This window comes from Halichoerus grypus, chromosome 12 (assembly GCF_964656455.1).
Source record: "Halichoerus grypus chromosome 12, mHalGry1.hap1.1, whole genome shotgun sequence".
In the NCBI taxonomy this organism is placed as follows: domain Eukaryota; kingdom Metazoa; phylum Chordata; class Mammalia; order Carnivora; family Phocidae; genus Halichoerus; species Halichoerus grypus.
In genome coordinates, this window is record NC_135723.1 from 49,629,308 (window position 1) to 49,644,666 (window position 15,359).

A 15,359-nucleotide genomic window follows, 5' to 3' on the forward strand; every position below is an offset into this window, starting at 1 on the left:
GTTTTAATGTATGAAGGAGCACCAAGATCCCACCTCTCCTCATTTCCCACCCCGAGAGGGACGGGACAGCCCAGAGAAGGCAGAGAAGAACCAACACTGCCGGAGGGCGGGGAGGAAGCCATGGACAGGACTAGTGTCAGGATCAGCTTCTTACCCAATAGACAAAGGCTGATAAAGGATTTGACTGAAATGTAGAAAAGCATGACTGGTGTCGATATGGTGAACAGAAATGTGTTCAAAACAGGGAAGTCAGGGAGTATCTTATGAAATACTACTTAAGTAAATATATGATAAAAGGGCAATAAATAATTTAAAGAACAGAGAATAAAGTTGAAATTTGCTTCCTATAGCTGGGAAGTATAAATGGAATTTTAAGTATGGAACATTTATAATCAGAGGCATTAAGTGGAATATGAAAAGCTGGGAAATACTTTGAGACTCTTTATCGGGACATACATTGAGCCTCCCCACGACTCATCCCTTCACATCCCCACTGACCAGAAACCATCAACCTAGACAACCAATTCCTACTTCCATCTAGTGTGGGACTTTGTACTGGTTTCTCACGAGCTGCAAGTGTACATGTGTGTATCTGTATTACCCTTCTCTCTTCTCTCTATTGATAAACCTTTACAGGTTTCACAGAGGTCTTTAAAATGTAATTTTCCATGTAACCATCTATATTCTGACATAGGGGAGTACTATTTATTAAACCACGAGCAAGGATCAAGAGAGGGGAAATGGATGAACAAAAACAGGGTTAACAGGTACACCTACCGCCATGTCTGTTCCTGAAGACTGTCTAATATAACAAATAATTATTTCTCTACTACATAAATAAATTATTAATAAATTAATGCTAAAGAGAACTTGCCTCTAATTGTACAAAATACGGTCATTAGGTCTTACTGGTAGAGTTAACTTAGTTATGAGGGGCCTTACAATTTCAACAGGAGCAATGCTTCGCACCAGCTGCTGGAGGAGTGTGGCTTCACAGTAAGGAAATTTTCTGATACTTTCTCTTATGATCTTTTCTTGATATACCGGAAAGCCATCTGAAGCTCGGCCTTTTAACAAGCTGAAAGATATTTTTTAAAAAGTAACTGGAGTTGAATATCTAAGCATTTCCTCCCAGCTGAACCCATGAACTTTTAGTAGTTTCTGTGCTACCTGAGATTTTCACTTCTCTTCCAATCAGGATGATAGACTTAATTCAAACTGCCGTTCTACCTGCAGGTTAGGCTAGCCCTTATCAGGTTTACGGGCCCTGGGACGTATTTATAAAAGGGACCCCTGCCATAAAACACACTAACTGCCATTATCAGGGCAGCTAGTTACTTATTACCATGCCAGTTATTTGTACAAAGAGTGAAAACTCTCATTAAGTTACACCTTTCTGACACAGTTCACTCTTCTCAGTAAAACTGTGTGGGAATTTGACCCCTGATGGTCAGAGGACAAGGATAACCCGCAGCTCTCCCAGGTTCAGTAATGGAGATAGGCGGAGCGCCATGATGAACTCAGAGCAACAACCTAAGGAAGGCATGGCATACCAGTCCTCAAAGCTGGACTTGGGCTACCTTCTTCATCTTACACATGCTACCTAAACTTCTCCAAACTTCAGATCCCTCACCTGTAAACCGGGGATAACAAAAGCATCGTTGTAAAAAGTAGAGAACTGAATAATCACTCAACCTAAACATAACACTGCTCTTGTTTCTTGCAGACTAAACGTGAGCCCAACAATAACAAGTGCTGCTAAAATGCTTCATTTTTTAATCTACGAGGAGGCTTCATATAATAAAACATTACCCATTTGAGTATATTTTGCACATGACATGGTAGAAACGGTACCTTTTGACCAGAGTGTCCAGTTTATTCTCTCCACCTTTTAGGAAGTTAATGCATTTCTGAAAGATACAGCTGATGTAATGCATTTTCATAGCCAATACTTCATTCATGTCTCTTTGCTTCATACATTTCTCACAGATCAAATCCATCACCTTGTAGCATTTATTCAGAGCTGCTTCTTCTGCCAGCAGAGGATTCTCATTTACAAGCATCACGATCTAGAAGAAATTCCAGTGAGCTTAGAAATTCCATGAGAGACTTTTCCATGTACATATTAGATACTTAGTTTTGGTTGATGTCAACAGATTACCAAATAAATTCTTTCTCAGGGTCATATGTTTACTATGTTAATTCAAATTAGAATGCAAATTGCCAATGATCAAAGTTATAAAACTAATACAGAAGGACCTCGGCATCGTGAAATCTCTTCAACTCTGTATATCTAAGTTATCCCGTGATCTGCCATCAAGCGAAACCAGGGTGTTAGTATGCTACTCAGAGTCATGGTTTTAGATTCTCTGTTAAAAGCACTTTTACTGGGGCGCCTGGGTGGCTCAGTAGGTTAAGCATCTGCCTTCGGCTCAGGTCATGATCCCAGGGTCCTGGGATTGAGCCCCACGTTGGGCTCCCTGCTCAGTGGGGAGCCTGCTTCTCCCTCTCCCACTGCTGCTCCCCCTGCTTGTACTCTCTCTCTCTGTCAAATAAATAAATAAAATCGTAAAAAAAAAAAAAAAAAGCATTTTTACTAAAGATAAACACGGCATATTTACATATCCTTTATATACAGAATCAAATCACCAAGCAATCACTACTTCTGGCTAACATTACTAGAATTTCAAGGCTAGGAGTACTGTGATTCTCATTAATTCTTATTAATTATAAGAAAATGAGATTTTTACAGAAAGATGTCTAAAAATAAAAGGTGTATTACTTTCCAATTAACTACATTTCTCTGTGGAAATTTTTATGATATGCTTCTAATCATCTATGGTAATGAGAAAAGGTCAAAGAGGAAATCAAATTAAAAGGCTTCAAGGAGGAATATTAGACAGTTATCAAATCTGATGCATTATGAGTCCCACACTCCTCATATAGGCACAGATTTAAGCGCAAAATCAGTGTAATGAGGAGTACTTTTTTTATTGGCTTTGTTATCGGGTAAAATTACCTACCTGAAGTAGGTCTGAACAGGGCAACTGTAAACATCCATGGTGACATAACAGTAATGTAAACACATGTGTAACAGGGCACAACTGTATGCACAGGGCAGAAAGTCAGTGTTTGTTAACCTACGTGTTATGGTGAAACACCTATCCTGGGGAATGTAAATGTCAGGGAATCACAGACAGCAGATTTCATGAATTAGATCCTTTTCTTCCAACAGGAAGGAAGATCATTTGTTGACTTCTATGAATCCCATGCCTAGCCTCCTACCTGGAAATTTAACAAAGATTAAGTGTTCTTGTGAAATGTATAATGAGAAGCTTTGTTGGTAAATTTGCCGACGACTTTCCCTACAATAACATGCATCAAAAATTAACTTTTGGCAGAGAAGTCTCATTAATTACATGTTTATATTTCTACTGTCAACTGTAATCATTTGAAACTGTTCAATATTTTTGTGTAAAGCATTTATAATCAAAGCACAGGATCTTAAACTTACAAGTAAAAACTTCAAAAAATCTCAGAACCCAGACTAATGGTTTTTTTTTCTTTGTTAAGACGTTAGGCTTTACTTACTTCTGAGTATACACCACTGTACCCAAAGAAAAATGATATATAACCACAGCTCTACTACAAGCTTACTGAAACATCTCATAGATACGCACAAAAGGATAATATTTGAACTAGCTTCCTTCCTCTAATTTATGCAGCATTATAAGCCATCCATTATAAAGAAAATCTCATTATTATCGAAGAGGAATAAATACATTCCATTAAGTAGAAGAGCCTGATACAGCTCATCTCCCGAAGAATGTTAGAATATGTTTATATAGTGGCATTTTGAATTCTTTTTATTTTTCAAATACCCTCTAAGAAAAAATTACCAAACCAACAACTCTGGGCTTAAGAAAGTTAATAAGCAAAGACAGGATCACTTGTGTACATCTGTTTCCTGACCACTTAGAGATTCTGCTCAATTCTGTTGTCATTTTTCCTGTGATTTTGGTTTTTCTCCTTTAAAACCTCTGTATTCTGGGCATCAGCACACCTGCCCGAGTCCCTGCTGAAAACAAATACCCCTGATGCCACAGGAGCTGCTTACCTTGCCACAAATGCAGATGTGTTAGTGCACTGTAGTGAAAAGGTGCATTGTGTATCGAGGGGGATTTCTGTGCTGCTTGTAAAAGGTCTTTGGCTTTATAGAATGGCTGTTACTTTTTTATAATACACCCCAGGAAGACCCTCGCTGGCTTGGAAAGGGGTAAAGCAACGAAAATAAGGCACCACAAAAGCACTGCACAACTTTTATCTGAAGTGTGGGGGGAGGGGGAAAGGTTTTCAAGTGAATAGATCATTTATAGCTACAAAAAACAAGGTCTGGTCTGAAGAAAGGTACTATAATCATAGAATAATATCTCTTATAAGACCAAGTGTACTAAAAAAATAGAATTTAGGTTATTTCGGTTTCTATACCTTTACCATTTATTGCCTGTATAAATATACCCTTATTCTAATTTACTCAAACAGGTGCTCTTAAAGATAATTAGAGATACACTAATTCTTAGAACATTTAACCCTGGGAGTCTAGGTTCCTTGTGAACACCAAAAATTACTCCACAGACTCAATTATCACAATTATTGAGATTAGTGCAACCTCAAAGGGTAGAAACATAGATATAAAAGACAGTAAATCAGAAAAACACAGGGAATTTCTTCAAATCTGTCTAAACCCGAAGATCCTATAATGCTCAGGACAGAGGGAGAACAAGGACCTATAAAACCACACACATTCTCTACATTGAGAAATACTATATCCCTAGGAAAAATCCTGTCTTCCCACCCCAGCCTGCCCCACCACTAAGAGAAAGAGTGCCATGGACAGGGATAGCTCCTATACGGAAGTTCTCTCTTCGCCTGTGGATGCCGGGAAAGGAAAACAAAAAACAAAACACCACTGATACAGAAGAGGCTAAGTACCTTTTAAAGGTTAAATTCTAAGTTCCATATAATCACCACCATAAATACAAACATATGGTTCATGGCTGAATTTCTTTTTTGCCCTCTTAGGATCACAAGTGTTACCTCCTGGGGTTCTTTCAGAATGTGAAGGACATTTGAGTTTTGAAAAATAAAAACAGAACAGGTTCCACTAGTCTATCTTCTGGAAAAGGCTCTGAGAGTTTGTCATCTCTCTTGCTGGCCCAGAAAAGTAATTTGGGTGGAAAGCCACAGGACAGGTATGTTTTGTTGGTTTGTTTGTTTCTTGAGCTTCAGAGTCTGTATGCTAAGGGAAGCATCAATAAAGTAAGAACAATACATATAATTTGGAACTTTTATCTTCAAATGAGTGCCAATCTCAAAAGAGTTACTTTATGAGAACTGTCCACTTATTTTAATGGTGTTTGGTATGTTCCACAGACTCACTGTAATACACTTTAAGGGAAATATAATTTTACTGCATTTATAATAACATTTTGTATTAAGGGAAAATCTCAGTGTTTGATCCAGTTCACCACCTTGCTCACCAAACAGTCCTGAATTACTATTACTTAATTACTATCCACTATTACATTATGAATGAAGATATAGATGAGTGAAATTTGAAAAAGAACAGCATCACTGTAGCATAGAGTTTTCTGTAATGATTCATTGAGGAAACTATACTCATTTGGATTGATTTATAAAAAATAAAGATAAAAAAAATTTGTAAACAAACTAAAAAGGCTAGTAAACTACGAAGAAAAGAGCAATGAAAATAGTTCAGAATGGCTCCTGAAGTTTCTCCATTAAGCCAAATGAACTTCTGGGTTGGTCTAAAAAGTTTGAAAATCTGTGTGATTTGACTAATACTGCAAGAACTATAATACTTAAAGGCATCAAATAGCTACTTGCATTAAAGTATGTGCTCATGATCACATTTCAGAACATTTCCTGGAAGGATAAATAGTAGATGCTGCTAATTCCCCACCCAAATCCCCTTACCAGCCTAGGTACCCGGTCCCAGCTTCTGGGAGCGTTGGCTGCTAGGGGCTCAGAGCTGCCTCCTGCTCTAGGGAACTGCCTTCATCTATCAGAAGCCACCCTCCTGGGCACTACATGGGAGCCTGTCCTTTCCTTCCGCGGACAGGCTTCAGCCAATGGCAACTGAGTGATCCAAAAGCCTGGCTCCCTCGCTTCTCTGGAGCCATGGACAGTCCAGAGCTCCCGGTGAGGTGAGGTGGAAGGCGGGCTTCAGCTGAACCCACCTCTTTGCCTAGCTTTTCCTCCTGGCCTGGCCCGCGTCTCTCACTCTCTCTCAGGCTTAAACCGAGAGCAGTCCTTCAGTGTGCCAACTGAACAACAGAGCCCCATATCTCAAGCACTGTATCCACGAAACCCAACCAAGACAACTACGATCTTATATAATTAGGAGCAGTTTAAACTCTGAAGGAATATTTAAATAAAAAGCAAAGCCCATAAACACGACACTACCTTGACAGGATGAAGATTGGTTGTGGTAATAATTTTGTGCAGTGGGCCCGCCAACTTTGGAGGCAGTTTTGGCTCTTTATCCAGCCCCTGGGGTTTAGTGTAATAATCCAGTCTCTCACGAGGAAAGAAATTGTTGATGATAGTCACACAATCATGTTGACCTTTAAATAGAAAAACAGGAAATTTGTTATTTTATTATTCAAAATATGACATTTTCCAATTTTTTATTAATTATGTTGCTGTGTTCTCATGAGGTAAACATGAATCAACTTCTTTAATTTTCAGGAAAAGTGAGTAGAAGAGGACAGGGAGAGGTAAAATGTTTTGAGGAACATTTATAAGCATGCTTTGTGAAGTCCAAAACATAATCCCCTTTTAAAGACACAGAATCCACAGTACATATGAAGATTATGTGGATTACAAAAAAATGGAGTTCAATTTGCAATTGACCCTAAATATATATATTTGATAGAAATTGCTTGTTTTTAATTAAATTTAAATGTCTCTTCTTCCACCCCTACAGAAATGATGGTCATTCTTCCCTAAATCACAGCTGGCTTTCTTTACACAGAATATAAATTTATTCTATATAAAGCTTATTATTATTATTATTATTACACTAATCTCCCCTCCCCTTGAATTTGAGAAAAGCTTGGCCTCTTTGTGAAATGACTTAGAGAAAAAGCTTTTGCTGGCATAAGCTCAGAATTCACATTATGGCTTCTTATAGCTCCCTATGCCACTTGTCTAAGACATCTCCAGAGGTAAAACTGGTTCTAGGGAAGCAAAACTGTCCCTGGAGAAGTTGGTGACCTGAACACGTGTTCCTGTCACTTCCCCCTTCCCAGCTCCCTCGCCACTAGCTCTCTGGGGCAGGGAAGTGGCCACTCTGGGCAAACAGGCAGAACCTGCCAGGCACATTGGCAGGTGCAGGCTCTTTTGGGATCTCTGTCCAGAAGGCAGAGGGACCAGCAGCAGAGAGTTCTGAGACCAGGCACGGGGGCTCCCGGAGAGTGGTCTGCCCTGGCTGGCCCATGTGGCCCCACTCCACTTGTGCATGGTCCTGGGAGCGTCTGCTCGATCCTGCTGACAGAGTGACTGCACCGTGGGCAGGGTGGACTCTGGTACTTGAGGCTGGCAGAGGGCTCTGCTTGCCTGGCAGTTCTTGGAGGTCTATACCCACAGGTATAGAGACAGTGGCCCTTCCCTTCACTGCTCCATAACCGCTGTCAGCTTAACCCGGCTGCCTAGGAGATAAGGAGTGAAGCACCCAAGGGGATCCAGCACCATGGAAGACTTATGCACTGCCTCCAACAGATGGCTTCTTTGGTGGGAAGTATACTTACAACATGGGCCACAACCACAACCAAACCATAACCATAATCACCAAACAGGAACACTTAAATTAAGTAGACCAATTGCAAAATGTAAAGTTTCGTGGACTGCAGAAATATTCAAAATTCTAAAATTAATAGACAAAAAAAGTAAAAATTAAAATAAAATTAACAGATAAACTGAAAGAGGGAATCCAGGTTACTACTGAGGACTAAAATAGTAATGTAGAAGACGAAGTGGATGAAATATCTAAAAAGAGAAAAATGAGGAAATGGAAATCATTATGGAAGAGATGAGAGCTGAAGGGCAGATCCAGGAAATGTGAAGGTGAAAAATAGTAGAAATCCCTGAAAGAAAAAGAGAAATGTATGGAGAATAACTAAACAAATGATAGAAGAAGAACACGTCCCTGATTTGAAAGGAAATTTTAGTAGTGATCACAATCTCATTTTTGGTATTTAATGCTGTTCTTAAGTACAGAAACACCAGGGTTTTGTTTTGTTTTTTTTTTCCTTTTTGCCTTTCCTTTTTTTTTTTTTTTTAAAAATCAGAAAGCTCTGGGGGCGCCTAGGTGGCTCAGTTGGTTAAGCGACTGCCTTCGGCTCAGGTCATGATCCTGGAGTCCCTGGATCGAGTCCCGCATCGGGCTCCCTGCTCGGCAGGGAGCCTGCTTCTCCCTCTGACCCTCCCCCCTCTCATGTGCTCTCTCTCTCTCTCTCATTCTGTCTCAAATAAATAAATAAAATCTCAAAAAAAAAAAAAAAAAATCAGAAAGCTCTGCTATAGGTATCTTGAGGAGAAGCCAAACAATAATAGCATTCATTTAAAGATATGAAGTGCTCTGTTTAGCAAAAGATCATCTCTACCTCCATAACATTCATGAAGGGAAAGGCAACAACAATGAAGCAAATCCCCTCCTATAAGCAGGACATGAATATGACGGCATCAAAACTAACACAGGTCACTGTGTGTGGGAATTCACAACGGCGCAGGAAGGAAACAGAGATGAAGACAAACTACACTGTTTCCTTAAAACACAATCTACATCCAGCTTCAATAAATAGATGTGTGATGCTATTTAATAAAAAAATGTATATATTCTAAAATAGCTCCTACACGGGGGGTGGAGGGTGGGGTAACTGGGTGATGGGCATTAAGGAGGGCACGTGATGTAATGAGCACTGGTGTTATATGCAACTGATGAATCACTGAACTCTACCTCTGAAACTAATAATACACTATATGTTAGTTAATTGAATTTAAATAAAATTAAATTAAAAATAAAATAGCTCCTAAAAATTATCAAAATCGACAGAGAATGAGCTGAAGATAAAGGAGTTGGGGGAAATATGGAATTAGCTTGTTACTCTATTTTCTCATCAATCTCTCCACTAATATAGTCAGGAAAATCCCTCTGAGCAGTTGGCAATATTTGTACATAAAAATACCAGCTCCATAACAATGACACTATCACAGGAGTAGAGGTCTCTTAAGATTACACCTTTGTAAGAAGGACAACATAATATTACTTTACTTTTACTTTATTTCAGGGTTAATCTTTTTTACATTTTTACATTTTTTATATTTTAGATAGCACTTAGATTATTTTGATATTTTATTTTAACTAATCTGCTAATAATTTCTATTAGAGTGATATATATTTAAAGTTCATAAACTTTTACTTAATTTATATTTAAATATTTATAATTGAAACAATTAAATATTTAATTTTACTGATATTTAATTTAATTAATGAATTCTGAATAAATACAAATAAAATAGTACTACTATTATAGAAAATAAATGCTGGGCAAGGGTGGGTGGGCAGTGCAACCGGGGCCAGGATTACCATCGCTAGACTTGAGTCTTCCTGACTGAATGGGCTCACTGAGTCAGTCCTAGGCAGGATAACCAAAAACATGCATATACACAACTAAACACATCTTAGTAAAACTTTTTATTTCTTAGGATAAACTGAAATTGAAACACACTTCCAGAATGAGATCTGGAAAGTTTATAAAGGAAAATAAATTCTCATTTCCAAGCATTTAGAAAAGTGTGAAGTAACTTCTACGTACGACTGAGGGAAAAGAACAGTGATACAAGGACTGTGAAACTAGCCCTAGTACGACTCACATTTCAGAGAGAAACAGAATTTCGGTTACGATGGGTTTCAAACCATATTCAACCTATAAACCACGCGAGAAGGTCCTGTAACCCAAACCTAAATGGGAACAGACGGCTGAAGGTGGGGCAAGGGGGAAGGAGAGGGGCGTGGACCAACCCTTGGCAGCAGAGATGGTTAATCTGAATAATGGGTGGAGGCAACTTGACTGAGGAATTGTCTTGTTGACTGTGAAGATTAGTCAAAGAGAAGTAACCCACGATGGATGACTTTCAAATAATATTTTGGTACTAAAAATACTAAACCCTCTCAGCCAAGTCCACAGCTGGTGGCAGTGGTGGAGGAGGAAAGGAAAAGCGTGTTGTCTGACGAGGCAAAAAAAGAGAATGTGGAAAAATAAATGAGTTGGAAGGATTTCCTCATGTTGAAACTGCTAAATGGGCAAATGCAGTGCCTTGGGGGTGGACCATGGGGGATAGTTTTGTTCTTGCTTTTAACTAACTGACAAATATGGGTTTAACTGAGAGTGTTGTGAATAGGAGAGTAAGCATTAGTGGAATGGGAAAACATTCTCGATCTTTCAAGTTAATAAAAGAAATAAAAGAAATAAATGTACTCTAACGTGACCAGGCCAGGCACATTAAGGAAAAACACACACACACACACACACACACACACACACACACACAAACTACACCCAAGCACAAGCAAAAACCACCAACCACTAAGTAAAACAAAGCGTAAAAAAAATGAGGTGAAAGAGGAGGAATGCAATCAAGTTTATCAGTAATCATACATATGCCCAAGCTGAGTACCTGTTAAAAGCCAGAGACTATCATTTGGGTTAGAGAACAAAGCACACCTACATGGGTTTATAGACATATAGGTGTAGTAGTAGTAGTTACCCTACTAAAATAAATAATAAAGATTGAAAACAAAGAGATGGGCAAAGAGATTATTGACAAATGCAAAAACCCAAAAAGGAATCAAGAATGGCTATAATATGCAACCTGGTGCAGCCACTCTGGAAAATAGTATGGAGGGTTCTCAAAAAGTTAAAAATAGAACTGTCCTACCATCCAGCAATTACACTACTAGGGTATTTATCCAATGGATACAAAAATAGTGATTCGAACGGGCACATGCACCCCAATGTTTATAGCAGCAATGTCCACAATAGCCAAACTATGGAAAGAGCCCAGATGTCCATGGACTGATGAATGGATAAAGAAGAGGTGGTGTGTGTGTGTGTGTGTGTACACACACAATGAAATATTACTCAGCCATCAAAAAGAATGAAATCTTGCCATTTGCAACGACCTGGATGGAAGTAGAAGGCATTAATGCTAAGCGAAATAAGCCAGTCTGAGAAAGACAAATATCATATGATTTCACTCATATGTGGAAGAAACAAAACTGATGAACACAGGGGAAGGGAAAGAAAAATAAAATAAGATAAAAAGAGAGAGGAAGGCAAACCGTAAGAGACTCTTAACTATAGGGAATAAACTGAGGGTTGCTGGAGGGGAGGGGGTGGGGGACGGGGTAACTGGGTGACGGGCATTAAGGAGGGCACTTGAGGTGATGAGCACTGGGTGTTATATGCAACTGATGAAACACTAAATTCTACCCCTGAAGCTAATAATACGCTATATGTTAACTAACTTGAATTTAAATAAAATCTAAAAAAAAAAAAAAATGGCCTATCAGAAAAAAAGTAGAACTAAAAACTGAAACAAGACAAAGAGTGGCATTCAGCAATGGTAAAACCAAAAGCAATATCATAAAAAGTGAAGAGCTAAAAATATTTCCATTAAAAATAGAAAAAAACAGACATGCCAATTTTCACCATTATTATTTCTTCTTACTTTGAAGCCTGGAGCTAATTCAAATAGAAAATAAGTGAAACTGAATAGCTATGAAACTGAGGATAAAAATGACAAAGAAAAAAACAAATCAATAGCTTTCTCCTTATTACCCATAACCAGCTAGAAATGACAGAGTGTGAAAGTGGTGGTGGGAATTCTCCTTAACAATATGGGTAATAACTACCAACTATTTAGAAATAAACTTGAAAAGAATGTAGTTTTATTTAAAAAAAAGACCTGCACTGAAGGAATCTAATGAATATGACCAAAGGACCAAAAACAAGCAAAAGAAACAAAAAAGCAATATTTAGGCATACCATGCAATTGAATAGGATGTCATATCATACAGTTGCCAATAACTGCAAATAATTACAAAACCATTTAATGAAAGTCCAACAAGAACCAAAAATAAAAAATAAAAAACAATAAAAAAAAAAGAAGGGAGGGAGGAAAGCATTAAAAGAGGAATAAGTGGGGACGCCTGAGTGGCTCAGTTGGTTAAGCGACTGCCTTCGGCTCAGGTCATGATCCTGGAGTCCCGGGATCGAGTCCCGCATCGGGCTCCCTGCTCGGCAGGGAGTCTGCTTCTCCCTCTGACCCTCCCCCCTCTCATGTGCTCTCTCTCTCATTCTCTCTCTCTCAAATAAATAAATAAACAAAATCTTTTAAAAAAAAAGAAAAAGAAAAAGAGGAATAAGTGAAGGGAACACTTGCTTTAAAGTCAATGTGATCAGACAATGTGGTATTAATATACAAAGTGACAAGCAGCCCCATGGAAGAGAATATGAGATCCAGAAATAGATAGCAGTTTTTAAGAGAATTTAACTTACCACAAAAATGGTATTTCACTTTCAGTAGGAAAATGTTGAGTGGTTTCGTAAGTGGTGCTATCACAATTAACTAAATATCCAGGGGAAAATGAACTCTAAAAAATCAAATCTTGAAAATACAAAAAAAAAAAAAATTCTGAAGGAAATTTAGGAGAATACTTATCTAATTCATGCTCAAGAATTCTTTTGACAAGACAAGAACCATGGAAGCTATAAAAGAAAACTAGGATTATTTAAAAATAAGTTCCCATGAAGTCAAAAGAAAAATATATAATGAACTATTTGAAACACATTTGATACACAAAGGATTAGCATCCATAATACAAATAAAGCTCCTCAAAGCAATAAGAAAAAAGACAACCCAAAGGAAAAATATGTAATGAGTATGAGCAGCCATCCACAGAAGAGAAAAACATAGATGACCAACAACAGAAGCAGCTGAATTTCATGAATAATGGGGGGGCCATCCACAGAAGAGAAAAACATAGATGACCAACAACAGAAGCAGCTGAATTTCATGAATAATGGGGGGGAAAATAATGGGGGGGATGCTGTATTCACAATACAGCATCTTTTCAACTACCAAAAATGAAAGAGTGAAAACACCCAGTTCTGATGAAGATGCTCACAGGAGTATGAATTGCTATGCCCTTTTGGAAAGCAATCTAGACTCACACTAAAATTAAAAATACAGACCCTGTGTCTCAGCCATTTTACTTCTGAGAGTATGTTTTACACGTATTAAAGCAGTACTATGTAAAAATATAAGCTCAAGTATAATTATTACATTATTTATAGTGATTTTTAAAAATTGTGCCATTGGGGCACGTGGGTGGCTCAGTCAGTTGGGCATCCAGCTCTTGATTTCGGTTCAGGTTACCGTCATGGGACTGAGCCCTGCATTGGGCTCTGTGTTCCGCACGGAGTCTGTCTGTCCCTCTCCCTCTGCTCTTCTACCACCCCCTCCCCCGCTCATACATGCTCTCTCTCTGAAATAAAGAAATAAATAAAATCATTAAAAAAAAAAAACACTGTAAAATTTATCCATAGGGGAGAGCTAAATGAACTGCAGGTGCTTGTATCATGGAATATTAGGTAGCTGTTGGAACAACTGAATTTAGACCTGCTGAGATGAGACAGACTTCCACGGCACACTGGTCAGGGAAGGAAACAAGTCACAAGGAATATATCTGTATGATAAATATTTTTTAAAAGATAAAAATCTTTTTTAAAAGAGAAGAATCTTGCACACGTGTGCACGTATTTATATAAACCTTTCCGCTTGCGGGCAATAAAAGGGGACAATGACTTTTTCAAAAGACTAACCATAATGGAAAATATAATGTCGACCAAAAGGGTTTAATCTTTGTCTATGAAATTAATCTATATAGATTAAAATGGAATGAAAACATCACTCTTATTTCTCTTATTTTAGGATGGGATTGTGGACAATTTCTACCCTAGATTTTTATGGATACTGTAGTGTTAAGAAAAAGAAAAGGAAAAGAACACTGTATTCTATTTGAAAGAACAGGCTCCTCAACTTCCAGCCCTGTGAACTGAGGAAAGTTACCGAATCTCTGTCTGAGCTCTGTTTTGCTACATCGTGGACATAAATGAAAACTTGCAGAGTTCAGGAGAACTTCCTATGATCGAATTGCCAGGCCTCATGGCACAGATCAGAAAACAGGAGGCCTGTGGAGGGAAGGGATTTGCCTGTGATCTTGTAATGACTTAGCTGCAGACACGAACTAAAATATGAGAATCAGGATTCCTAGATTAGTCTTATTTTCCCCTTGTACTGACAGCCTCAACACTGGCTTAGAGGTGAGTTGGGGGCAACCAGGGAGCCCCTAATGGTAGGAGATAAATATTATTTCTCTGACGTTTGCACTGCAAGGCCATACTTTTCTCAAATCCTCCTGAAATCGAGGTAAAATAAGAATATTTGCTCTGACAGAGCTGTCACAGAGTGACTCACTGACTATCTGACTTAATCACTGGTAGCTACTATTAGTAGTTTTGAGATAATTTAATAACAAAATTTAACAAAATATACGGTTACTGCCTCCTATATCAGACTAATTCCCACTATATTTCAACTTAAATGTACTTTCTCTCGAAACCCCCTTGGAATAGGATAAAAGATCCCTCTCTTTGATATATTTCTATGAAACCCTTAAGTTGTCCCTTGGAGGGTATTTCCACAATGCCTGTCACTGCTGTTAGTCTCTAACTGCCATGAATACATGGACAGCTTCTGTCTCGTTCAGCACTGTAACCAAAGCACAGAGCTTGGTATATACACTGTAAACATTAAGTATTTGTTTAATGATTTATTAGTCCCACAAAGGCCACTTGCTGCATTCCCAATAAATCAGATGTTTATATATCTGCTTGTCCATCTCTAGACTCTCCTTAACTGCCAACTCAGTGGGACCAAAATACCAATGACCAAATATTCATGCCATTCTCTTCCAAACCCCTCATATTATGTCCAGGAACAGGATGAATATACCAAGAAATACTGGGCATACACAATAAATGTTTGTACTTGAGGAGGATGATAATGAAGCAGCTATATATTATATTATTATTAATGTTCCTTTCTTTTTTTTTTTTTTTAAAGATTTTATTTATTTATTTGAGAGAGAGAATGAGAGAGAGAGAGCACATGAGAGGGGGGAGGGTCAGAGGGAGAAACAGACTCCCTGC

General features: G+C 38.3%; 1 protein-coding gene across 3 annotated transcripts in view; it reads right to left on the reverse strand.

Moving 5' to 3' along the window:
• The window catches only part of ANKMY2 (ankyrin repeat and MYND domain containing 2), a 37,999-nt gene that overhangs the window by 6,573 nt on the left and 16,067 nt on the right, over positions 1 to 15,359 (reverse strand). For all 3 annotated transcript variants that reach the window (XM_078059336.1, XM_036065729.2, XM_036065737.2), the window contains exons 5-7: positions 6,487 to 6,647; positions 1,855 to 2,069; positions 943 to 1,078 (exon numbers count right to left, since the gene is read on the reverse strand). In XM_078059336.1, the coding sequence (XP_077915462.1) occupies positions 943 to 1,078; positions 1,855 to 2,069; positions 6,487 to 6,647 (512 nt within the window). The remainder of the gene's footprint in view (positions 1 to 942; positions 1,079 to 1,854; positions 2,070 to 6,486; positions 6,648 to 15,359) is intronic.